At 42.9% G+C, this 27,487-nt stretch overlaps 2 protein-coding genes across 2 annotated transcripts in view; both read right to left on the bottom strand.

The window, feature by feature from the left end:
* LOC136144148 (ATP-binding cassette sub-family C member 4-like) overlaps window positions 1-652 on the bottom strand; it is a 146,454-nt gene extending 145,802 nt beyond the window's left edge. The window contains 1 exon segment of the mRNA XM_065901807.1: window positions 633-652. Within this exon segment, the coding sequence (XP_065757879.1) occupies window positions 633-652 (20 nt within the window).
* A 25,587-nt stretch (window positions 653-26,239) lies between these two features.
* LOC136144263 (ATP-binding cassette sub-family C member 4-like) overlaps window positions 26,240-27,487 on the bottom strand; it is a 141,589-nt gene continuing 140,341 nt past the window's right edge. The window contains exon 30 of the mRNA XM_065902012.1: window positions 26,240-26,374. Coding sequence (XP_065758084.1) covers window positions 26,240-26,374 — 135 coding nt within the window. The remainder of the gene's footprint in view (window positions 26,375-27,487) is intronic.

The following is a 27,487-nucleotide window of genomic DNA, read 5'->3' as shown; positions in this document are numbered from 1 at the left end:
TGGTCCCCAGCAGAAAGCCTCTGAAAGTTTGATACATGAGGTTACAAAAACATCAGGGCCCAACAGGAAGAAGAAAGATTCCTCTCCTTTCCTGGCAAGGACGCAGGCAATGAAAAGCCATGGACTCTGAAAGAGCCCTCCCAACTTTTTCCCCTCTGTAAAAGTGCTCTCCAGCCCTGGCACTTTGAGGACTTATACTTGGCTCTCCACAAATGCAAACCGCAAACTGCAATTCTCTGCTGATTCTGAATAAGCCCATTTTAGCTGGAGAAATGTCTGACATTCTATTTGTTCAGGTCAACAGAGGGAAGAGGATCAACATGACTGGGGGACCCACAGAAGACTCCAAAAGGCAAATTATCCACTTGACACATCTGAAAGGACACTTGTCTCAGGCTGATCAGATGCAGAACTGTAAAGACCAAAAAAATCAAGAATAAAAGGAGATAAATTTAAATTTGTTAGGAAGTTTATTTTGCCATAAGGACATAGCAGTAAATTTGAATATACCTTTGGGGATGTTCTACTTCTTGCTTGAGGCTGTGGATATTGTATAAAATTATCAAAACTCATCAAACTAAACAGTTATTGAGGACAGGTCAAGGCCAGAGAAACAGCCCTGCAGAGCTCACCTAGCCTCCTTCTCCAACATGTGGATTTCTGACTGTTAAAGAAGAATAATAAGTGGCAGTCTGAAAATGGAGCAAAGAATCCTAGTTTGAAATTTAACATTTCTATGTATTCACAATCGATAGCTTATAAGGGCCTTACAGGACCAACCTCCCTAAACCATCTCAGCACTCAGCCAGTTCACATCCCCCTCATGTCATCAGCTTCCCTGACAAGAGTCTCTGGAGAGTCTGCCTTGACACCCGTGACAGTTTCCACATCCGAACTCCCTCTGCAAGGGGACAGTTCACTGACTGAGAGGTCAGTGTCAGCGGGGCAAGGATGTACCGGTCCCTGAAGGGCCAAGTGCATCTGGTCCAAGACCCTGCTCCATCTCATCCCTGGGACAGGTCCTGCACTCACCCCCAGCCTGCTGGGCTCTGGGACGAGGGTGGAGAGAAACGCAGAGCTCACCCCAGAGGCTGCAGTGAGGGCAGCAGGGACATCGCCAGGGAGAGTCTCAGCAGACTGGACAGTCCAGTCCCCAGAGGGACACAGTTCATAAACTAGGCCACTGATTTCCAATAATGGGGAAGAAGAATTATTCAATAAACCATAATGGGAAAATGGGCTGTTTTAGAAAAATATGGGGCCTATCTTACATCAAAAACTTAAAAATTTCTAATTGCCTTTACTGTGAAAAATAAGAAAAAAGCTAAAATTAAACACAGAGATTTAGATGATGTTAGGATTTTTAAAACACATACTACAAAAGCAACAATAGAAATCAAAAAGAAAAGCTCGATTTTAATTAATGATATATAATTTAAAACCTCCAAAGAAAACAAATTAAAATCTGAAAAAGTATTATAAGCACGATTACAAGTTATTTCAAAAATAAAATGCTCTATAGGAAAACTAATCTATTAATAGACATTTGAAGAAAAATAAATGGTCAGTAGACATAAAAAATCTTCCATCTCTACAAATCAAATGGCAACCCACTCCAGTATTCTTGCCTGAGGAATCCCATGGACAGAGGAACCTGACAGGCTACAGTCCATGGGGTTGCAAAAAGTCAAACTGGAAGTGACTGAGCACACATAAATCAAATAAATTCAAATTAAAACTCTTTGAATTATTTTTAACTTTAGACCCAGAAAAAAATGTAATTCAGGTACTTAAAGTTGACAATGAGATAAGCTCACAAACAGCTGTTAAGAGGGCAAATTGATCTGAACCTAACGGAAAACAATTCAGCCTTTCACTAACGATTCTACTTCTGGGAATTTGGAATAAGAAAAGATGCACCAAAATATATGGTCATAGATATGCATCACATCCTAATTAGCAATAACCTGTGTTAAACAAAAGTGAAAGACTGCATAAATTTCAATTAAATACCACATTTTGACAGAAACAGATTCACAGACTTAGAGAATGAACTTGCGGTTGCCAAGGAGAGTGATGGGGGAAAGGGATAGTTAGGGAGTTTAGTAGGAACATGGACACACTGCTGTATTTAGGATGGATAATCAACAAGGACCCACTGTATCACACAGGGAACTCTGCTCAATGTTATGTGCCAGCCTCAATAGGAGGAGTTTTGGGGGAGAATGGATACGTGTTTATGTACGGCTGAGTTCCTTTGTTGTTCACCTGAAACTATCATGTTGTCAGTTGGATATACTTCTATACAAAATAAAAAGTTTAGAAAATAAATGCCACATTTGAACATTATTTAATGCTATAAATAAATGTTAACCATAGAAAATTAAGAAGGGATCAGGATCCAAAGATATTTAACTTTATAGAAAAGTGTGCATAACACAACATTGTTAAGCAACTATGCTACAATAAAAATTAATGCTAAAAAATCATGAGTTATAACTTCAATTAAAAAAAAACTGTGCATGTGCAGATATGCACAAAAATTTCTAGGGGAAAGACTAAGAAATAACCAAAATATCAGCAAGTATACCTGGCTAAAAAAAAAACAAATCCTTGTTCCTTTCTTCTTCTTCTATGCACTCAGTCATGTCTGACTCTTAGCAGAGTAGCCCACCAGACTCCTCTGTCCATGGGATTCTCCAGGCAACAGTATTGAAGTGGCTTGCCATTTCTTACACCAGGGGATCCTCCTGACCCAGGGATCAAACCCATGTCTCTGTGTCTCCACATTGGCAGGTTGGTTCCTTACGTCTGTGCCACCTGGGAAGCCCTTCTTCTCCCATAAACTTTTTCTATAGAAATAGAAAAATATATATTCTTTTCTAAATTTGCAAATATCAATAGTCAAAACGTATGCCTTCTCTTAGACTCTAAGTCCTACCTGTGCTGTGAAAACACTAAAACCCCAGTGAGGTCATTTGTATAAAGACAATAAGCTAGTTATTGGCATTATCTACAAGTTGAGAAAGCAGATGAAATGTAAGAAAAACAAACACCCAGTGAGAAGATGAAAACTCAGTTTCTCTACAAGGTTGGCCTTGTCTCTGGGTAGCACTTCCTGCCCGGGCTCATTTCAGTTTCCCAGGACAGTGAGTGGGGGACACGAGGAAATCACGAGGGTACCTCAGATTTTACAAACAAGATGGCAATTGTGGTCACCAACCAACTTCACAAAGTCTGGACCCCTTTTTAAAAGTTAACACTGAAGGAACAATGTCAATGGGAGGAGTGGCTTAAAGCAGAAACCAGCCTCTACCTTCCATCAGAATCTCCTGGAGCTTGTTTAACCCCATCCCCAGGGTTTCTAACTTTACAGAATTGGTGTAGAAGGATCATGGGGCAGGGGTGGGGTTGGGGTGGGGGTGGTGATTTGCATTTCTAACAAGCTCCCAGGTGAGGAGAATGCTGAAGGTTTGAAAGCTACATTTGAGAACAGCTGCCCTAAAACTTGATTATAGAGACGTTTCATGTGCATCATCTCCAACAACAAGATCTTTAAGAACTTCCCTTGAGAAACTCCACCTACAAGACCAAAGGTGTATTTGGAATCACCTTCTCCCTCCATTTAAGAACAAGAATCTCAACAGAAGCAGCTCAGTATTGCAGTTACATCCATAACAACACAGGCTCGGAAGCCAGACTGCCTGGTTTGGGATCCAACTCTTACTAGTAGCTGTGTGATGGTAGGCAACATGGTCAACCTCTTGAAATCTGAGGCAAAATGGGTATATGTTTATACATGGCTGAATCCCTTTCCTGTCCACCTGAAACTATAACAACATTGTAAATCGGCTGTGAAAATGACAGTCATTCAGTTGTATCCGACTGTTTGCGACTCCATGGATTATACAGTCCGTGGAATTCTCCAGGTCAGAATACTGGAGTGGGTAACCTTTCCCTTCTCCAAAGGAACATTGCAGGCAGGTTCTTTACCAGCTGAGTCACAGGTTTACAAAATAAAAAGTGTTGAAAAAAGTTACTCAATCTCTCTGCTTCAGGGACTTCACATGTTAAATAAGAGGTAATAGCTCCTTCCACTCCAACAGAAAAATTGGAAATGGGTGCCTACCCAAATCAATAAGAAGTCCTCACATTCCCAATTCCATGCACATACATTTTGAAAATCCACAAATAGAACATGCCTTGCCCTGAAGAGTCCCTTGCCCTGTCTGAAGTTAAGGGGAGGTGTCCCTACTTGGTTATTATTTATTGTGGTTGTTGTTTAGTCACTAAGTGATGTCCGACTCTTTGTCGGACATGGATTGTAGCCCGCCAGGCTCCTCTATTCATGGGATTTCCCAGACAAGAATACTGGTGTGGGTTGCCATTCGCTACTCCAGGGGATCTTCCCCACAAAGGGAACAAACCCACGTCTCCTGGTCTTCTGCTATGGCAGGTGGATTCTTTACCACTGAGCCAACAAGGAAGCCCACACCCATATTTTCTCTTCTTGACCCTCTTTCCCTAAGGGCCACCAAATGGCCAAGAGATGCAGTTACACACACTGAGTACACCGCCATCAGAACAAGCACAGAAGCTTCTGTTTCCTGGGAATCCCCAAGGACCTCCCATGTGAAGAAAAGGAAATATTAGAATTTGTGGGAAAGATGGATGGTTTCGGGTCCAGAAACAAAAGATATAATAAACACTCAAGTGTGATTAAACCAAAGGTTCCGGCCCGCCTAATTAGTGGTCCCAACTACTAGACGGAAAACTTCAGTTAAGAGCTTCACCTCTCTGAGCTGCTTTTCATCTGTGTGTTTCCTCCCAGCTCAGGGGCCCCTCAGTGGTTTCAGAACCAGAGGACTCCTGGGCAGGACCACCTGCATCAAGACACTGCACTGCTTCTAGAAAGGCTAGAGATTCAGATAAGACCCCACAGGCTTCAGGGACCCCATCCCCAGGGTGACTCTCAAAAGTGGAAGCAGAGATTCACAGTAAGAAAAGGGGCTGGTCAAATACATCTTCCAGTCCTCTCAATGTATCCCAGATAAAAGCAAAATGGGTTCAAGAATCATGTCCCCGGTCATTTTTTTAAAAGTGTTTTTTTACACAGATGAAATTTGTCACAACTAGATACTGGAATATAGTGAGAGATGCCCCCAGAGGGAGCAAGGGAGACATGGTCACAGCCACAGTGACAAGGGAGCCGGGTGCAGTTGGAACTCACCCGTCACCTCAAGAATATGGAGAAAGCTGGGGACATTATTGGCAGATGGCAACAGGAGCAGAGCACTGATTAGATAAAGAAAGTTGTTCAGGGCTGTTTGCTTAGCGGGGAAAATGCGAATTAGTTCAGAACTATGATCCGGAGCTGTCCTGGGGAAGCCGGCTAAGGATGGAGGTCCGGGGTCCGGTCCTTCTCCCACTGGCGGTGACCCCCCTGGGCAGCCTGGGTTCTCAGCCTCCCTGCCTCCGGCTCCCGCTGCGCATCCTGCTCCCCGAGACTAAGGACGCTGACGGGGCAGCGAGCCGCAAGGAAGGAAGACCCTGCGGCCCACCACCAGGTCCCTCTTCCCGTTCCTGCTACCCCTTCCCGCCGCCCCACCCAAGGGCGCAGACAGGGACCCCCGCGGCCCGCGTGGGGAGACCCCACCGCTATAAGCAGCCATGGGAAAGCGCTCACTCGCCCTGACCCTCGACTCTTAGCCCCTGAGAGGGGTCAGCAGCGTCAGGCACTGGCCCTGAGGCGGCGGGGTGTCTCAGCCCAGGCGGGGCTCACCAGGAGAACAGCCGGGAGCAGATATTCGCGTCCTACAACGGGTTGGGCTTCTCCTCCGGGGACATCGGCCGCATCTTGCCCGCCTGGACCCGCACGGGCCGGGGCCGTGGGGTGGGGGCAGCCGGGGCCACACGCAGGTGTGAGGCGAGGCCGCAGGCGCCGCTGATGGAGGCGGTGGGGGAACCGCACGGCGTGGATGCAGGACCCCCTGGCGCCCACAGTCCCGCACTGGGCTGCAAACTCTACCAGAGCGCGCGCTCTGAGCCCGGCCCCCACCCACAAGGTGGAGAGGGAGGGGCGGGCTGCTGCAGAAACGCCCCTCAGCTGTGGTGAAGACCCGGAGAAAGCTGGCAGAAGGAGATAGCAGCCCGCCCTCCGGGCACGCTGCCCTCATCAGGACCAAACAAGGGCGCTGTGGGAAGCGCCAACTGGAATGGAGCAGGACCCTGGGGGGCCTTCCTGGGATAGACCCCACCCCACAGCGAGATACACTGAGTTAGTGGCCAGAACTGGTCAGTGGAGGTGAGCACAAATGGCGGGCACAAAGCCAGCCAGGCTACTTAGATGACAGCCCCAGACTCCCCAGTGTCTGTTCTACTGCTAGGCTGGCCCCGAGGAATCCTGTTTTGATAAGAGGAGGGAAAAGGGAAGACCACAGCTCATTCTTCTCCTGGCATGAAGGACAGTTACTCAGCAGTGAACTGAGCACAGAGAAAAGTACATAAGCGAGAAGTCAAGGTTTACTTTCTTTATCCCTCAAATAAATAAATTTTAAATGAGCTAAGAAGCACGTATCACTACAAGAGGGAAATAAAGAACTTCAAACTTTTTTGCCATATATGAAGCCCATATGAATATATATGAAGAAAATAAGTGCATTCAAAAGTATTATTTCTGGAATGAATAAACAAAGTGTGGTATAAACACAGTGATACAGTGGGGTATCGCTGACCCTTAAAAAGGAAGGGAATTCTGACACGTGTTGTAGCATGGATGAACCTTGAAGACTGTTATGTTGTGACTTAGAATACTTACTTAGTCTTCATGCTGTTGCTGGCACAGAAATCCTAAAACCCTCAGGTGCTCTAAGAGTGAAAAAGTATCTTGATAATTATAACAAGCCCCTTTCAACTACACCTGAATTTTAGTGAATGTATCTATTTGTCAGAAAAACCAAACACCTGATTAAAGGGTTGGCAGTTTCAGCCCACCCCATGTCCAGGGACAAGAGGGACTGGAAACAGTTCAACCACCAGTGGCCAATGCTTTAATCAACCTTGCCTATGTTTCTATGAAGCCTCAATAAAAAACCAGCAGGATGGGGTTCACAGAGCTTCCCAGCTGGTGAACCTGTGCAGGAGCTGGGAGGGTGACTCACCTGGAGAGGCCTGGAAGCCCCTCCCCTCCCCCACCTTGCTCTGCATTGCTTCCATCTGGCTGTTCCTGACTTGAATCCTTTTATAATAAACTAGTGATCTAGTTGAGTAAGCTGCATTCCTGAGCTGTAAGCCACTCTAGAAAATTATCAAACCCAAGGAGGGGGTTATGGGAACCCTGATTTATGATCAGTTCATAAGAAGAACAGGTAACCACCTGGACTCATGACTGGCTCTGAAGTTGAGAAGGGCCAGTCTTGTGGGACTGAGTCCTTAACCCACGATGAGGTCTAACACTAACTCCAGGCAGATAGTGTCAGAACTGACTTAAATTGCAGGACACAGTTATGTCTGGTGAGTTGGAGAATTGGTTAGTATTGGTTAGTACATACACGGTGTCAAGAAATACTGAGTCACCAAAAGACGAATACTGTGATTCCAGTTATATGAGGGGCCTAGACTAGTCAAATTCATAGAACCGCAAAGTAGAATGGTGTTTGCTGGGGGGAGGGGCAGCGTGGGGAGTCTTTAATGGACACAAAGTTTCAGTTGGAAGATGAAAAAGCTCTGGAGATGGACTGTGGTGATGGTTCTACAGCAATGTGAATATAATCAATGCCCACAATAGTACACTTAAAAATGGTTAAAATAGTTCACTTGTGTTATGTATATTTTACCATGTAAGGGAGGAGAAAATTCTTTTTCCTTTTACCCTTCTAGGCCCTCTGACTGGGGCCTGGGAAATTCAACTGATGTAAGACAGATGAACAAGAGAAAAATAGTTTATTAACCTGTACGGCATGCACGTGTATGCAAGAAGTCTTTCATCATACAGACTGTTGTTGCTGTACTCATGTGTTTGTAAAAGTGCTTCATTTTTAAGAAGATTCATGGGAAGGACTTTTGACAAGTACAGATTTCTGATAAGTTTCAAACCACAAGCTACACTTTGTAAGAAATTATGGAGTCCTAATGGAAAACCTGATTGGAGAAGGAAATGGCAACCCACTCCAGTGTTCTTGCCTAGAGAATCCCAAGGACAGCGGAGCCTGGTAGATTGCTGTCTATGGGTTGCACAGAGTTGGACACTACTGAAGTGACTTAGCAGCAGCAGCAGCAATGGAAAACCTGATGCCTTCATAAAACCATTAACAAAAAGGACTAGTTGCTGAGTGAACTGGAGAATGTGCTTATAAATTTTACTTTTTTTGTCTAAAATATTAGTGATTTAAGTTAGTGTTTTCCTAACATGAGAAAATCCTTTCCCTCAAGCTAATGATGACTTACAACAATTTGGTAATTACACTTTATAAGTAGAATTAAAACATGTGTCTTTTCTTTATACCTGATTCTTCCAAAAGCTGGAAACTGTTAGGTTCCCAGAAGCTGTGTCAGATAAATAAGGAAGGCCACCTCCTAACAGGGGCGACTCTTTGATGTCTAGTTGAGTGACACATGGTCTCTGAACTCAGTTTCTCGTCTGTAAAATGGGTATTAAAAAGTAATATTTGGGACTTCCTTGGTAGTCCAGTGGTTAAGAATCTGCCTTGCAATGCAGGGGAGTTGGTTTCAATCCCTGGTCAGGGAACTCAGAGCCCACATGCCAGTAGAGCAACTAAGCCTGAGCACCGCAACTATTGAGCCTGCCCACTCCATATAAGTCCATGCACCACAATGAAAGATCTCGCATGATACAACGTAGGTCCTGAGTGCCACAACAAAGCCCCAACAAGGCCAAAATTAAAAAACAAACATAATAATGATCTCATGGAGTTATTGTTTATGTGCAAGTGCTTGTTGTAATTTCTGATGCAGAAGGGATATTCAATAAGTGGAGGTTATTATAGCAAGATATTTTATCAGAATATTACATTATTGTCCTTGCTATGGTATGAATGCTTGTGCTAAAGCAATGAAAATGGAATACTTGAGGTTATAGCTTAAAGACTACCGGTGTTGGCATAAAGAGCACAGTTTGCAAGAAAACTTAACCAACCAAATTTTCCTCCAGAGAAGAGAGATTGAAACCTGTCAGAGGAGAACAAAGGTGTGGGGACAAGAGGTAGAGAATTGGCGACCCCTGTCCCCAATGGTCACCATCCTCAACCTCCCAGGCAAGGGCAAAGTAGGGGGGATACAGGATATGACAACACAACCCCCCCCCCCAGGTACAGCTGGTTCCTTACCTCCTGCTAGAAGCCAGGTGAGTTGGCTGCGTTGCAGAGTAGACTCCCATACCATCATCTTGTCTTACAAGTAAAATAGAAAAACCTGATTTCCCACCTGGGGTCTGGAAAATTCAGACAGGGGGAGGCAGCAGGCTTACAGAACCTGTGAATCAGAATGAGAGAATGCCATAGAGGGTGATGAAGCATGTGCCATCCATCTGGGGAACAGATGAGAACTCAGTTACATCCTACCTTTAAAATCCCACAGCAGAGTTGATTTTTAAAAACATAATACATTTTAAAAAACATTTACCCAGAAAAGTGGAAACCAGATTTTGGTAAAGTTTAAGAAACAACACCAGGAAGATAAATAAGAACTCTTCCTAAAACTAGATCATCTGCTTTATAATCAGGTTAGATTTACAGTCCCTATTCTTCATCCTCCACGTTACAAGTGATCCAGGAGAAGGAACTATCTCATCTTGGGAGATGTGGGAGTACCAGGAACCAGCTCCCAAGTGAGGGTCTTTGGCTTCCTGTGGGAGAGAGTTGAAGGGAGAGCTGAAGTAGAGTGAAAATGGATTTATTCAGGGAGACACACACTCCACAGTCAAAATATGGACCCTCTCAGAAGGTGAGAAGACCCAGGGTGTTAGTTGTCATGGGCTGGGTAATTTCATACAATAGTAAGCGGAACGAATGTTCTTGCTATTCCAGGGAAGGGGCAGGGATTTTCAAGAACTGAACCACTACACACTTTTGAAATGGAGCAGGACCCTATGGTCCTTGCCTGCCTTTTGTCTGTTGAAAATCTTTAGTCAAAGAATAAGTTTAATCCCAGAAGTGCAAACATGCAGATACAAAGAAAAACAGTTAAAGGAGACCAAATAATAATAATATAGTCATTAAGCATAGTCAGTTCAGTTCAGTTCAGTCGCTCAGTCGTGTCCGACTCTTTGTGACCCCATGAATCACAGTATGCCAGGCCTCCCTGTCCATCAACAACTCCCGGAATTTACCCAAACTCATGTCCATCGAGTTGGTGATGCCATCCAGCCGTCTCATCCTCTGTCATCCCCTTCTCCTTCTGCCCCCAACCCCTCCCAGCATCAGGGTCTTTTCCAATGAGTCAACTCTTCTCATGAAGTGGCCAAAGTATTGGAGTTTCAGCTTCAGCATCAGTCCTTCCAATGAACACCCAGCACTGATCTCCTTTAGGATGGACTTGTTGGATCTCCTTGTAGTCAAGGACCTCTTAATTCCTTCCCAAGGGCTATAGATAATATTCTGAGCTATATTCTGTGAGCTGTCTTATAGGTACTGAAATTCCTCCAGGTAAAAGAACTACATGATGATCAGACTATAGTCATGACATAAGCTGCCACAGTTCTAAGAATGGACGCTGAGAAATGGGAATAAACCAGCCCTGGAACTGAAGAGTAACTATACTTAAAACAATCAAGATGAAGCTGGTCAGACTACCAGTGACCAATCTCAAGATGACTGGCAGCGCTGACTCTGCTGTTTCTACACGTTACCCTCTCCCTCTGTCTATAAAAGCTCTTGTCCATTCATTCTCAAGGGAGTGGGCAGTCAGCCTTTGGACAGGTGCCCACCCACTGCCCCACCACATATGGCATCCAAAATAAAGTAAATGTTCCTTTCTACCAACCTGGCCTCTTTATTGGCTTTTGAGCACAAGAAGCCAGACCCGCCTCTTCGGTATCACTTTTGGCTTTCTATGGTCAGCCTTGGAACTATCACAGCAGATGAGACGGGAGTGAATTTTAGTGTTATAATGAAGGTGTAATAAATTAAAGGTCAGAGGCCACACCATACTCAACACCATCTTGATTTTAGCTGGTTCAAGCCAGTTTTTGTGGGATCCTGCTTTTCTCAATATCTGTGCCCCCTTCCTTCCTGTCTCACAATCATAGAAACACTGTTTCCAGGGTGATGAGGCTGTGTCAGCCTCTCATCTGGGAGTCCAGACCTGGTTCTCTGTGTATCCTGATGAACAGGCCCTTCCCTTTCCCATTTGACCAATACCAGGTTGTCTTCCTCTAATGAAGGGCACCACAGACTCCCACTTATTTCAGAAGCAACATCAAGCCCCAGCCAAGAGGGAGTCACCTTATGTGTAAAAAAACAAAACTGATTATATCAATACCTTCCCTTTTGGATTTTCGCGCATAGAAGAGAAATTTGTCTCTTTCTCTTCATTAAGATTATCTCCAAAGGTAACAAAGGAAACAGTCATTAAAGGTAAGCTGGGGCCCTTAATATTCAGGGAGGCTGGGCTGTGAAGGAACAGTCACTGATAAAGCCCATCAACCATTCCCTGGGAGTAAAGTCAGAATCTGGATAATGAAGTGAAGTTTCCCCTTTATCTCTCCCTTTGTGCTGAGTCTTGTTTCACTTGCTCACAGGGCGCCTCATGCAGAAGCCTGGCAACTGGTACTTCGGACGAGACTCCCTGGTGTGAAATGGCTGTGCCGACACCTCAGCTCTGAGGGTCGTGTGCAGAGTCTCTGCGCCCGGCCCTGTGAATCAAGAGGGCGGCCAGGGGGCGGTGTGCAGAGATGCTGACCCAGCACTATGATCTGGAGCCACGGGCAGCACAGCTGAGCCTGTCCTGTGAGAACCCACCCATCCCCCAGCTGACAGGAATCACACACAGCAGTCCCAGGGGTGCTTTTAGGAGAAAGCCTGTCCTCTATAGCACGGTCTATGGACACAAGCCATATCTGAGAGAGGGGCTTCCCAGGTGGCTTAGTGGTGCCAGTGCAGGAGACTTGCATTGATCCCTGGGTCAGGTAGATCCCCTGGAGCTGAAATTGGCAGCCCGCTCCACTATTCTTGTCTGGGAAACTCCATTGATAGAGGAGTCTGGAGGGCTGCAGTCCATGGGGTTGCAGAGAGTCAGATGTGACTGATTGAGCACACACACAACTGGCAGAAGGAAGCCTTTGACCTTTGGGGTCTGACTGGGGAGGGTCGGTAACAAAATAGGAAGAAGTCAAGCCATCTTTGGTTTTCCTGGTGGCTCAGATGGTAAAGAATCTGACGGCAATGGAGGAGACCCTGGTTCAATCCCTGGGTTGAGAAGATTCCCTGGAGAAGGGAATGACCTCCCACTCCAGTATTCTTCCCTGGAGAAGTCCATGGAATTCTGGTGGGCTATATAGTTTGTGGAGTCACAAACAGTCAGACACAACTGAGCAGCTTGCACTAGTTCACACTTTCTAGCAATGAAAGCAGCTACCATTTGGGAAGACATGAGATCTTTTGCCTCCAACAACGGTTCTCCCTTGGCTGCAGGGTGGAATCACCTGTGGGGTTTTAAAAAGTGTTGACTCCTGCCTCCCTTCCCCCAAGATTCTCATTTAACTGAGATGAGGCTTCAGCACTGGGATTTCAAACAACTCCCCTGTAGCCAAGTTTACAAACCCCTGGCCTTTGCCATACTGACGATATAAAGAACTGTACCTGGTTGAGGAAACTGAGTAAACTGATAGAGTGATTCTGCAGGAGCAGGAGTGTGCATTTCTGTGTATAAGGTGTAGATAAGGTGGGTGAGGTGGGGGCCTGTGACACCTTTTGCCCTGTGTGAGGCCTTCCTGGCCCCTCTTTCCACGGCCTTTGCACACTGCTCACCTGGACAGTGTGGCCACCAGTGGGGCACAGTTTTCCCTGGAGGCTTCACACGAGCCCCGCCTTAGGTCAGCACAAACTTATGAGCACTTAATCTACGCCCTGCACACAGAAACGCACACTCTTGCTCCTAAAGAATCACTCTGTTTACTCTGTTTCCTCATCCAGGTACAATTCTTTATATCCTCACTTTGTACTAGTTCAGCACAACCCTATGAGCTTGCTGGGAGGGAAACCCTGGGGACTGTAACAGGGTGAGCAGCTCGGCAGTAACTTCAGGAGCTGCTCCTGCGCAGGGAAGCTCAGGGAGCTCCGGGCACTGGCCAAGCACGGGTCTGGCACATGCCTGTGACTGGAGCCTTCCTGTGCCTGGGGTTTGAGGTGTCTGTGTGTGCTCAGTCCTGACGACACTCTGGGACCCCGTGGACAGAAGATGGGATTTCCCAGGCAGGAATACTTGGAGTGGGTTGCCGTTTCCTCCTCTAGGGGCTCTTCCTCTACCTACGTCTCTTAGATCTCCTTCACTGGCAGGCAGATGCTTTACCACTAGCGCCCCCTGGGGGTCTGAGGAAATTGGTCTTATCCTCCAGTGACAGGTGCTTCCCGGGCTCAGTGGTAAAGAATCCGCCTGCCAATGCAGGAGACACAGGAGACGGGAGTTGAATCCCTTGGTCCGGAAGACTCCCTGGAGGAGGAAATGGCAACCCACTCCAGTATTCTTGACTGGAAAATCACATGAACAGAGAAGCCTGGCGGGCTACAGTCACAAGGTCGCAAAGAGTCGCGCATGATTGAGCACAGCCAGTGACAAGTGCCTGTGATACCGAGCACCCGGAAGTGCAGAGACGTCAGGTAATGCGCGTCCCAATAAACAGCAGCCGCCCCTTATTCTGCTCTGTGTGCCAGGATGTGTTTTTACTTTATCATGTTTCATTTTAACACAAGCTCAGAAGGTGTTAGGATCCCCATCTTACAGACAACGAAAAAAAAAACCCCAGAGCTTAAGGACCCTGATCAACGTCATTCAACTCCTAACTGACAGATGCAGCCTCTGTCCCAGCTCCTCCTGTGTCCTGGCAGGACCAGGAGGTCTCCCTGCCCAAAGACCTGCTCAGCAGCTTCAGCCTGACCCCCCCCGGGTGAGTCCGTGTGGTCCCTCCAGGTGCCCGCAGCCCCTTTGCTCCTATTGCCCCTGACTCAGGTCCTTCCTTCTGCAGAGCAGCCCCCGAGAGCCCCACGGTCGGCAGGAGGACACCCTTGCCCCGTTCTGTCAGGTTTTCCCTGCAGCCAGCTCCCAGGTGTGGGGTCAGGCCAGGTTGTGAGGAGAATCAGGAGAGAAGCAAGAACGGTGTGAGCTCATGGTCGGCACCTTCCTCTGACCTGGGACCTCCCTCTCTTGATGCTTCCCGACACTCGGGTCATCTCCTCTCCATGACCCTACCCCATTGCAAGTGCTCCTGGAGCCCTGCTGTGGATCAGAGTCACCAGGGGAGCAGTAAGAATAATATTATGATTCAGGGGGTCACACAAGTGGACCCTGGGAATTTGAATTGTTATCAAGCAGCCTAGTGGATTGGAATGCAGGGGGTCTCTGGACACACTTTGAGGAGCATTTAACAGACCTGTCACTCACATCTGTGAGCCCCGAGTAGAGAATGAAGCCCATCCTATATGTTTAAATATTTTAGAGTTATAAATCAAGCTAACACACTGTCAAATACACCTTTGTAACCACCTGGCAGGCTGAGATTCCTGGACCCTGGAGTTTGGAGCTTGGAAGGCAGGACAGCAGAGGGGGTCCGCCCCCAGACCTCCCCCGGCTCTCCCCACCTCTGGCTCTGACCCTCTTTTTGCCCTGAGGAATTTGCTGCTCAAGCAAGAACACGCCCAGCCTTCAAGTTCAAGCTCAGGCTGCTCTCTTCCCACCCATAAACAGCTGAATCTTGACCTCCTGTTGGGCTGGGACATGGGCCCCGGGAGGGAGGCGGGCACTGGCGCTGGGAGCAGGGATTCTAGAATCCAGGTGCCCAGAGCACGGCCTGGAGGGGGCGGGGCTCCAGATGACCACGCCCCCTGGCCCTCTCTGCGTGCCCCTGGGGAGGGTGCAACCACAGGAGGATGGAGCATGGCCTCTAAACCAGCGCTTCTCTGACTGTACTGTGAGCAGGGCTCCCCTAGGATGCGGAGATTCTGAGTCAGTGGGTCTGGGGTAGAAACAAGATTCCATGTTCCTAACAGCCTCCCAGGCCAGGTCAAGGATGCTGGTCCATGCTTAGAACAGAAGAACCCTAGGGCAGGGTAGGCAGACTTTCCCTGTAAACAGTCAGGAAGTCAAAACATTTCCAGGCTTTGCGGGCCATATGGTCTCTGCTCAGAAAAACGTCTACTTCTGCTTTATTGGCCGCACTAATGCCTTTGACTGTGGATCACAACAAACTGTGGACAGTTCTTAAAGAGATGTGAGTACCAGACCACCTTATCTGTCCCCTGAGAAACCTGCATGTAGGTTAAGAAGCAACAGATGGAACCAGACATGGAACCACTGCCTGGGTCAAAATTGGGAGAGAAGAACGAAAAGGCTGTACATTGTTACCCCGCTTATTTAACTTATATGAGAAAGAAAGTACGTATAACTGAATCACTCCTAAATAGCAGAAATTAACACAACATTGTAAATCAGCTATGCTTAAATAAAATAAATTTTTAAAGAAGAAAAAATGTCAAGAGTGTCAGTAGTTTCGTTATTAGTAATGTTTACCCTGGTCACTTGCTTAGCCTGGTGTTTGCCAGGTTTTTTCACTTTAAAATACAACTCTTCCCTAAAGAATTAATCAAGGAAGATACTTTGAGTCTATGAAAATGCCATGCCTCCCCCAACTCCCTGAACATTCACTGTATATTCAGTCAATGATGAATTTTGTCTGAATTGTTTATGATGATGACTGCCATATACTTTGTCAGCCTGTCTACATTAGTAAGTTGGTATTCTATTGCAAAAAAGAATTTACCCTTCCTCCTATTTTATGTCTTATCAGAATCAGTATAAACTCATGAATTTTTAAAAATTTTATAGTTGTAAAATGTAGAGTTTAAAAACCTTCAATCCTCTGTTTATCAATACTTACTTACAATATTTCTAATGTAATATAAACTCCATCTCAGAGACTCATTTTTTGTCTAAGTAGTCTGCAAAGTGTAATTTAAAAAAATTTTTTTACATAATATCCTCCATAATTAAATATGATTAGCTTTTGAAGTAAACACTGTTTTGGAATACCCAAAGCTTTCACTAATTGGAATGGATAATTGTGAGCATGTTTTCTGAGTGAAGAGTGAATTTAGTCAGTCAGAACCATCCAGAGTAAACTTCCTGTAAAACATACTCAGTGTATCTAAGTCTTAATTTTTGTTCTTCTTGAAAAATCACACAATCCCAATTTTGACTCCTAAGGCAAGTCACTTGGGTCTGGAGTATAGATGGAGGTCTCATTGAACTCAGGCATGTATTCCCTCTAGTAATATTGTTTTTTAGTTCTAAATTAAAAAAAATATGTATTTCTCCCAGCTTTTCAGCATACATTGCTGTTTTAGGTTTGGGGGAAAAATTTTTTTTCCTTACTACATTAGGTTTAAAAAACAAAAGCTCAGTTAATCCACATTCTTTCTGTTTTTAAAGGGAAATTAACAGGTTACACATAAAACCTTGTGTTTAAAAAAAAACTTGAAGGCTTTAAAGTGGTCTGTTGTGTTTCCTGGGAACTTCTTCAACATTAGGATCATGCTGCTGATTCAAGAATAGCATCAGTATAAATATAAGCATAGTATTGTTTTTAGACTTGAAAAAAAAAGCCCTCCAAACTTGAACAGAAATTATTTCTAACTTTTTAATGCTATTAACAATATTGATAATGTATAATAGGGCCTTTTGAAAGCCTGTGTGGTCTAATTTTAAACATAAATATGATGGGAACAATTAATAATGAAGGCAGTGCTGGAGAGGGTTGTACTGATAGGGCACTAGTCACAAATCCAGCATAGTTCAAAAGCAGTGTTTTGCACCTGTCTGGGGTTAAGAATCAGTTTTATGTAATTTTACATTTTCAGCTCATTGCAACCTAATCAATGATCCACTGTGCACGGCTAGTGCTCAGCTCAATCATGTGCACCTTCCCTCTGCAAATGCAACAGTCACACTGGTCTCTGGGCTGTTCAGGATCCCACACCTCCTGAGTGTAGATGTCACAGCAATAATAGATGGCTGCATGTGTCTAGTTTTCTTGAATTTCCTGTGCTTATTCCTAACATAGTTACAAACAGGTCATAGACTGGCACTAGCCCACAGGTCATGCTGTGAGTGTCACTGTCACAGTTCCCTTTGCAACAACCCTCTGAGAAATGTACTAACCTCACTTCAACTATCAAAGGAACTGATACACAGTGGGCTTCCTAATCTTAAGAGCCCACAATTAGCACATAGCAGAATCATAACCAATCCCAGTCAGTGCCCAGAGGAACCAGTAATTGTCCCTGAAAGCCTGACTCCAGAGCGTGTGCTCCTTGTGTGCATGTTTCATTTTTATATGTGAAGGAGGAACAATTTGGTTTAGGCCATTAAATGAGGACCTCCTCAAATACATCTTCTGTAGTCTACACACCTCCTTCATCCACAATCATCTTGCTCTCCTCTCCTGGTAATTAGGAATCACCAAGGTCAACAATCCCCCCTTGTGTCTTTGGATGCTCTTGGTCCATCCATCATCCCAACCAAAGAACTGAAGTACAGAAGCTATTCATTTTCCAGATGAAGCTGAGATTCAGAGGTTGAGACACTCACCCAAATGTAAGTATAACTATGTAACTATGGCTACATGGCTATGGTGCCCATTTTGTCAAGGATGGTGCCAGTTTATTTTCCTGGCAGGTTGGCTGGTTATTGCTTTCCTTTCACTCTCAAGTGTCCCACTCTGGACAGGACATTCTTTGGGCACTCACACTACTGGTGAGCAGTAGAGAAAGAACTGGCATGCAGATCTGTGACTGACTCCAAAACCAGGGTTTTCTGTTATCCCAGGCTACCTCTTAAAACTTCAAAATTATAAAGTTGTGAAGGAAGGTTTGTTCTTAGTTACCATTCATTCATTCATGCTTTCAGCAAACATTTATGGAGCACCTGCTATGTGATACATACTGTGATTGGAGATGGAATTAAAAAGTGAACAGGGCACAATTTAAGGTCTTTTTCTCCCTTAGTTTTATAAGGAAACAGAATGCTTATGAATACTCATAGTTAGGGCAGATTACATAATTTATATGACCCAGTGCAAAACAGAAAGAACAGGGACTCTTGTTTAAAAATGAAGTATCTCAGGATGGTGACAACAGGACACTAACCAAATATGGTTCAGCTTAACAAATGAGGGGTGGTCAGGGTAATACAGAAATCCAAATTACCTGGGACAAGGATTAATCTTAAGGTGACTTCCCAGCAGGGGTGACAACTGGGCTGACCCTAGAGATGAAGCTATCTCCTCTACATGGACCTTCTTCTCTACTTTTTTTAGACCAAAGGGCACTGAGGAGAATCAGTAAATCATCATTTTGACTTACATGTCAGTCACCAAGAGTTTCCCCCACAGCACAGCCTAATCACCCATGTCTGGAACTGTGACACATGCTGTCGCATAACATGGATATGGGCTGCCCAGACCTCCCTTCAAGGACTCGTTCTCTAGTTGCTGGAAGTGCTGTCAGTGGGCAGTCCTCAGCCACCAGGTCTTCTGGGGATAGCTTCTATGCAATGTCCCGTCCGGGTGGAGGTATAAATACCTGGCCACTGGACATGTCAGGATAACCCTGAAGGGTCATCTTCACTCCAGCTCTCCATGGGGTCAGTTAAGGTCATCTGGCCAGTGATGCAGCTTGATCTTTCCCTCTGCCCTATCCTGTTTCTTCCCTCCTGATGCCACAGTGTTGACCCCAATGGCACACCTGATACTCATCCCAGCACTAAACTCCATCCCAGTCTGCATCCCAGAGAACCAGCCTGCAACACATATCAGAAAACATTCCAGTACTCGGGGAGGGCCTTTATTTGAAAATTACTGGTTACACACGTACTTATAACATTTTAAACCCCCAAAATAAAATACATAATGGGGGTAACAAGGACTTTTTGTGTGAATGTGGTTACCTTTGATTTAAAATCCACAATCTAATGTTGTCTGACCAAAATGACATTATGTTATTAATAACAAAAGAAAACTATTAGGTTCAACCACATGAAAGTGCCACTGTATGGCTTATAAAAAGGCTGAATGTGAGCAGTTCCACATGCATCAATCTAATAGAAAAAATCAATTAGCATTTGAAATTTAGAGAACATTATACTTATGAATAACTCATCGGTAAAAGATATTGTTAATGAATTAAATTAGGAATTAAAAAATATTTAATACTATGGCTATTGATTGGTGGTGAGCACCAAAACTTGCAGGCTGCAGCTAAAGTGGATCTTAGGCGGGAGGAGGGGGGGAAGTTGGCTTTATATACTTATATTACAAAAATAATGACATTATTAATCTGTTTCAAATTTAAGAATTTATAGGAAAAAAAACTCAAAGTAAAGGAAAAATTGAAGGAAAGAAAGAATGATACAATGAACTAGGGAAAGAAAGCAAGAGCATCAATCAAACAAAAAGTTGATTCTTTGAAAACAGGAAAAATTCATGCAAGATTATTCACAAAAAAAGAAGGCTCAAAGAAAATGAAAAAGGCAAAAGAACACAGTTAAAGATGCTGCAGAGATTAAACATATAAGATATTATGAATAAATTTATGTCAATCAAGCTAAAAAACTCACAGGAAACAGCCACTCCTAGAAAAAATGAAACTTACCAAAATGACTCTGCAGAAATAACACAGTGAGGAGGAAGCACATAATTAACAAAAGTTACCCAGACAATGATGACTGCACAACACTGTGAGTGTGATTAATGCCACTGGATTGTGTGATTAAAAATGGTTATATGGCAAATTTTATGTTATGCATATTTTACCACAATTTTTAATGTAAAAAAATAAAATCCTCTATCTAGAAGACAGTCTAGCACATGTCTGTCCTTCATTAGCAAAACCCTAGAAGGGCTCCTATTTTGAGGAAGCATATTTTCTTTTCCTTCTCTCTTAGAACATATAATATTGTCCTTCTGTATTTTAACCATATATCTATTTTTTTTTTTAAGGGAACACCTCTCTTTCCTATGATGTCACTTAAACTATAGTATATTGTTTTTCCTATCAGTTTTCTCTGTAGTATTTTAACCAGAGGTATTTTAGTAGAAAAATGGATCCTAGTCATGTTAAAGGAAATGGTGACACAAAACAGCAACTTCACAGTCTTCAAGTAAACAAAATCCCTGATATAATCAGAAAGTAATATGTAATTCTAGGAACTGTAAAAAACCACCTGGGACAACTTTGTCTCAAATCTTAGAAAATGAGTTTGGCTCTGGAGTCTCTTAAGACACAAAATCTGGGAGACGGCTTTTATTGGTGGCCTGTGCCTTTCATTTGCATAAGAAAGAAAACAGTATAACATATACATAAATATAATAAATCCTTTTTCAAGAGCTTGAAATCTTGAATGAAGTTGGAGAATTAACATCTTGTAATGTGTAAATGTTTGTTGCCTGTATAAAAAAAGTAGAATATAGTTAATGCAGTGCAAAACCTATTGGAAAGAAAGCCTTTGGAATAGACATGAACTCATGGTAGAATCACAGTGTTGACTCAAAAATTGTGCAGGCTGAGGGCTGCCACTGGAAACATTCATAACCACAAGGTCACTGTGAGTAATATCTGGCCATCTCCTTTTGAAGTACACCTGAGGAAGAAAAAGACAAAAACAACATGTTTAAAAGTTTTAAAGTCCTCCTCCTGAGGCAACACATTTCTAGGTTTCCTTCTTCATGTGAAGCAATCATATCAATTTTGGAGGCAAAGTTTTTAAAAAACCAGAGCTGTATTTATTCTATGGAGGAAATAGCCCCACTAAAACCCTCAGTGGGGCTGGGTTTAATGCCAAACAACCTATAGACCTCCTAGATTTCTGATCATTCTGATTCACAGATATGCTTTATCACTACAGTAAACTGATAAGCAAAATCATTTTACTCCCTGGAATAAATTAAAAACAGGGTATCTAAGAGGACAGGAAATCTTGCATCTGAACAGGGTTTGTCATTTTCACACATAAAAGGAGCACAACAGAGTGGGATGTTAATGTGAGATTGTTATCTTTATATTTTAAAAACTCTGACAGGCACTGAAACGCTGGCATATGTGTATGAAACATCCTGGTGTTTAATTTGTGTGGCAAAATGGTTATAGAGCCTATAGAAATCTGATCTGTGTATAGTGGGTCCCAAGAATGAAAGGGAATCAAAAGCTTTAGCAAGGAATCAACCAAGTGACTTCTCTAAAATGGAAGATGATACCCAATAATAGAACAGTTCTCTGCCAGGCCTTGAAGTTCTTAAATTCTACCAATTTCTAACTGAACTGGAAGAGATACAGGTTTTCTCAGTGTATAATCAGAACACAGAGGAAGTGAAGTGCTGTCAAGTTACACAATCATCAGTTTTCAGTGACTGTATTGTATCTCAGTTCCTTAATGGATGCACATAACAAAATAATGTCAGAGCTTATGAAGCCTTATTCCTGAATGTGTTTGGGCAAAAAATGACTTCGAGTATAATTCTTTTTCCTCAAAGAAGAATGTGAAAAGTTTCTTTTTTTATTTAAAAAAGTTTCTTTTTTCATTTTAAAACAGAAAATGTATTGTCTATCAGAGGCTGACTCGTGTCACAAACTGGGTTTCTTAGACATATGATTCAGATCTCTTTTGTAAAACCTGACTGCAAGTGCATTGGTGGGTGCTGTAAACAAAGTTATTGTGAGAGAGAATGAACTTCATACACAAAACAGAAAAGCTCTAAGACACCTACCTTCATAGTTAGTGACTTTCTTATTCTCTTGCTGCTAACATAACCTGCTACCCCCAAACAACTCTGCATATGACATGCTACATATTTAAATATCACTTAAGTTAAGGAGAAAAATAAACCCTCCAAGAATGCTTGAGCCCCACTGGCTGAAATCTGAAGCTATTTCCATTGTAATGGAAGCATTTAAAAATAAAGCTTTTGGTGGGGGTTAGGAGGGGGGTTAATTGCATACCATCACCTTCCTCCATTTTATTAAACTAGCCATATTTTGTGATTATATCCTTATGTAATCTTTTGGTGAAAATAAAAGGAGAAAAGAAAATTCATTTCATTTTTACTACTTGATATTCTTTATAAAATCATCTGGTTCCTTTCTCCATAACCCTTCTCAATATAATTTTTATAAAGAAAAACATATATTTTTAGCAACTTAATTGAAAAGGACTTTGCTTCATGGTATGAAATATCTGAACTGAACACTGCAAAAGACCTTCAGTGATTGGGGACCCCTAATTTAGAGTCTCTAAAGCTATCTAGAACTATGGGTATATTTGTTTTATTATTGGGAGACAAGGCTTCTGTCTACAGTCTTTTTAAAAATGATCCCACTTTTACACCATAAAACACTATATTCTCAAAGCACTTAAGCATCTGCTGTCTCATCTGACCCCTACAATAACTGTGAAGAAGGCAGCAGAGCTGTAATCCTGCTCTACACACAGGTGAGGACCTGAGGCTCAGAGACCTTGGGGGACACAAGACCACGTGGATGCTAAGTGCCTCCTCCACCTATTCAAATTGGTCCAGGCTCCTAGAGCTAGCATATTAGGATTTTATAACTGCTGGGCTGTATTAGGTGAACAATGGGGACAAAGAAACTTCAAAAAATCTCAACCAGGTCTGCTTGATCACAGAACAGAATGTTCTTTGTTATGGGCTCAACTGTTCCGTCCAATTGTACATGTTTAAGTCCTAAGCCATCCAGTACCTCAGACTGTGACTGTATTTTGGAGACGGGGTCTTTAAAGAGACAATAAAGTTAACATGAAGTCATACAAGTGGGTCCTAATCTAACAGACTGGGGTTCTTATAAGAGGAGGAGATCACGGCACAAACACACACAGAGGGAAGGCCATGTGAGGACACAGAGAGAGGACTGCATCTCCAAGTCAAGGAGTCTTCAGAGGAAACCCTGCCGACACCTTGATCTGAGACTTAGGGTCTCCAGGGCTGTGAGTAAATAAGTTTCTGTTAAGTCCCTTAGTCTGTGGTTCTTTGTATGGCAGCCCTAGCAAACTAATGTACCCTTCAACTTTATGTATTTAAAAGGTACTTTCTCTGCTATTTCACGGATCATTTAAAGGGGTCAATCAGAGAGTGATCAGCTCACCTGAGCTGTGTGTTTAATGATAATCTGACAGCTTACCTAAGAGGATGCAGAGGATGCAGAAATAATGTCAAGAAGATATTCAACTGGGATAAGAATCAAGAAATGTATTTCTTTCCTTAGAGGTGACATGACCCAGCGGCAGGACTGGAATCCAAGAGTGATGTTTTGTCACACTGTGAACTTGGGTGATGGCCCCACCTTGGCTACCACATGAGAGAAGCAGTGTTCTCAGACTTGACACAGAACACAGTACCTAGGGTGGCTCTCAGCCTCCCCCAGTAATTGCCTGTCTGTGCTCCCTGGACCACCTCCATGACCTTAGGTGAGCCTGGACCCACTCTCCTCATCCATGACATGGATAAAAATGGACCATCATGAGATTAAGTGAAATTATACATGTAAGAACAATATAAAATGAATTATAAAAAACTACACAAATGTAACTTATCATTAGTATTGTTAGAGTAGGGGCAGGATTACTAGAGCAGGACGCACAAGATTTCTAATTCTATGACCTAAGTCTGCTTCTGTGTGTATATTACACTTGATTTAATTCGCTGAAAGAACAGATTTCTAATTCTGAATCTGCTGCAAATTAGATTAACACCAGTTTTATACATAGGGCCACGTTTCTTCTAAGGGGCCTTAGTCTCCTCACCTGTAAAATGAGGGTGTTGAATCCTATTATTTTATATGATCTGAACTGATCTAAAATTCTGTGATCTATTTCTCATTACTCAGTGACTTAATAAAATATAATGATAACATAGGTTTTATTATTTTTTTTCATTTATTTTTATTAGTTAACATAGGTTTTAAATGAAGACTGTAACACATAGGTGGGTACATCTCTTTTTGATATGAAATGACTAAAGTCAAAAGATCAAAAGGGTTTTGGAGATTCCTGGGTCTCTAGGTCTTAGGAGGGAAGGTCTGATTGGGAGACATTCTAGTAGATGAAAGCACTCTGAATTTCAGGCATAAAAATTATAGAGTTCTTTGTTCTTTGTTCAACTCTCAACATTTGCACACAATATAGTACTTATGAAAAGTTCAGAACACAGACTTCCTTGTTTCTAAACCTAGTTATGAACTCCAACTCCAACTCTTCAGCCTGCTCTGTGACCCAGGCAATTTCTCATCCTATGAGCAATGGAAGGTCCTGCTCTGCATTTCCGCTATTTCTAAGGAGGACTGAGAAGAGACAGTGACAGAGGGAACTTAGACCACTTTTTAGATAAATCTTTCGTATAGAAGTACTTAAGATACTGGGACATGTTTTCTTTAAGACATATTTTAAATACAACGCTAGTAATTTTATTCTACTCACAAGTGAAAATGCAAAAAAGCATGAAGAAGGGAAAATATGCCCATAATTTAATACCCAGAAATAAATTTTCGATGGGTAAGCCTCATAGCATGCAGCTAGAAGTCTCATCCCACCATGAACCACAAATGTCAAGGGGTAAGAACACCACACTTTTCTTCCCTCCATCTTCTCATCAACCCACTCCCACCTTGTTCCAGATAAAATTACAGGCAGCTGTATGACAATGGCTAAATCTCTTAAAACAGACCTCAGTTACCATCTCACCTTTGTTAGGAAGATGTCACGTGACCTGAACGTTACCCATTGAGAACCTTCCTCACACCGTGCACAGTGCTTAGTGCATCACACAACTCATCTCTGAGAAAGAGATTTGTAAACCTTGAAACCATTCTGACTATAGAGTTAAGGTACTATGAGTTCTTGATTTGTCCTGATGATGATTTTACCTTCTAGAAGGTAGAGGAAGTATTGGGGGGGGGGGGGCAACTGGAACTAATTCTAAACAACAGAGAATTAGAGATAAAGTGATAATATCAGGTAGACGTTTTCTTTACAGATTAGAAAATAGAAGAGACCCTCACCTTTCCCTGGCAGGTCTTCCTAGAGCCAAAATATTCTAAACTGTTTTCCCTTAAACTCTCAAATTTCCTGGATATTCCTTGATAATACTTTTAGTACAAATGTGCTGAGCACTGATCAGCATGAACGTGAAGGGTCTGCAAAATGAGTTTTCTGTGCTCTATGACAATCTGAACCCAGAGTTCAAAAGTGTAAAAAGTCCAATCTGAAAAATCTGCTGTAGAATCTCAGCAGACCTGCCTTCAACCTGCAATGTGTTCTTTTTTTTTTTTTTTTTTTAAAAAAAAAACAAAAATTTTTAATGGAATACATAAAGACTAAACTTTGCCTTTTTTTTTTCTTTCTTTTTTTTTTTTTTTAATTTTATTTTATTAGTTGGAGGCCAATTACTTCACAACATTTCAGTGGGTTTTGTCATACATTGACACGAATCAGCCATTGAGTTACACGTATTCCCCATCCCGATCCCCCCTCCCACCTCCCTCTCCACCCGACTCCTCTGGGTCCTCCCAGTGCACTCGTCTCATGCATCCCACCTGGGCTAGTGATCTGATTCACCATAGATAATATACATGCTGTTCTTTTGAAACATCCCACCCTCACCTTCTCCCACGGAGTTCAAAAGTCTGTTCTGTACTTCTGTGTTTCTTTTTCTGTTTTGCATATAGGGTTATCGTTACCATCTTTCTAAATTCCGTATATATGTGTTAGTATACTGTAATGTTCTTTATCTTTCTGGCTTACTTCACTCTGTATAATGGGCTCCAGTTTCGTCCATCTCATTAGAACTGATTCAAATGAATTCTTTGCAATGTGTTCTTAAGACCCAGTCATGAGACTTCCTCTATGGAGACTTATAAGAGCACAGAGTGCTTGTTATCAGACTGCCAGTGGAGATTGTAAAGATTGAACCCTGGAGTCAAACTTTAATTACAACTTCCCACAGCAGGCTCACCTATTTTGCCCTTTCAGTGAGGGCAGTGACCTCAGCATCACTCAGTTGTCTTGCCATCTTGTAAAATAAAGTGTTTTTATTCTTCAGCAAATTATATGGCCCTCCAGTTTCTCTACATCTCCCTGAATCCAAAACCTGTTAACAGCAGAAAGAAATCCATTAGCACACAATATCTCTCAGTACCATATTATAGCCCAGACAATATTTCCAAAAAGGTTAGGACAGGAAGAAAAGACAGAATCTGTGTGGTTGGTAGGAATGACTGGTGTTTAAACAGTCTGACTATTCTGTTTTACTGGGCAGACAAAGACCTAACTTGACCTTCTAATGTTACAATATTATCGGAAAGGAAAAAAATGAGTTTTAAACTAGGATTACTGGCACTCTGTAACATCTTATATTCTGCCCGGGGTATTTGGGGTTGTTACCATTATTTAGTGCTTTTAGCTCTCAGGCTCTGAGCTTTGAGGCAATTTATACAGATACATAGAGTTAAGAAGTATCTTGATTGAAGAAAATGAAACTGCATTTATCTAAAAAGTAGGCTGACATCATACAAACCAGAGGGCAGAGCTCTGACCACAAATTAAATGTCAAGTTGATTTGAGAATCTGAGCAATATTTAGGAAAAAAAGAAAATGCTTTCAGAATTTCTTTAGGGTTCTGGATTATGTCAGCTGCTAAGAGGAACAGAGTCCCTTGTATGAGAGGTTAAGATGCTTCTAGAAGTTGGCTGTGGTTGTGGTTTATTCTTCTGAGAGTGGAAGACTGGCAAAAAGAGCTGGTACAGAAGCAGCTTTTATAGGATTGCTCTGCACAGAAGAAATCTCTAGAAATCCAGTTTTCTCTTTGGTACCCCTAAAGAAGTAAGTAAGAAATTGAACTCCAAATTCCAGTGAACTTAGCCTGCAGAGCACATGGGACAGCCCAGTCTGAACTGCCTAGGATCTGAATCTGTTTTCACAAATTATTAATATGTTTTTTCTTTGTTTTTCTTTCTTTCTTAAACTGCCTCCCTTTTACCTCTTTTATTGCTCCTAATAAGTCTGCTAAATGGAAATTGAAAGGCAGAGGAAGGGGCTCTTAATTCCACCTTTCTACTTATTAGTGACTTTGGTTAATGGTTCTGGGGAGAAAAAAGTATCTGAAATAAAAGGCCCAAATGGCATAATTATAAAAACAGTCCTGATGGTAAGCAGTACTCAAGTCTTCATTTAGGTCATGTTTAGAGTAAATGTATCTTAAGAG

This window comes from Muntiacus reevesi, chromosome 11 (assembly GCF_963930625.1).
Source record: "Muntiacus reevesi chromosome 11, mMunRee1.1, whole genome shotgun sequence".
NCBI classification, from domain to species: domain Eukaryota; kingdom Metazoa; phylum Chordata; class Mammalia; order Artiodactyla; family Cervidae; genus Muntiacus; species Muntiacus reevesi.
Note: the sequence above shows the minus strand (reverse complement) of the source record. Positions and strands in the feature narration are given on the sequence as shown.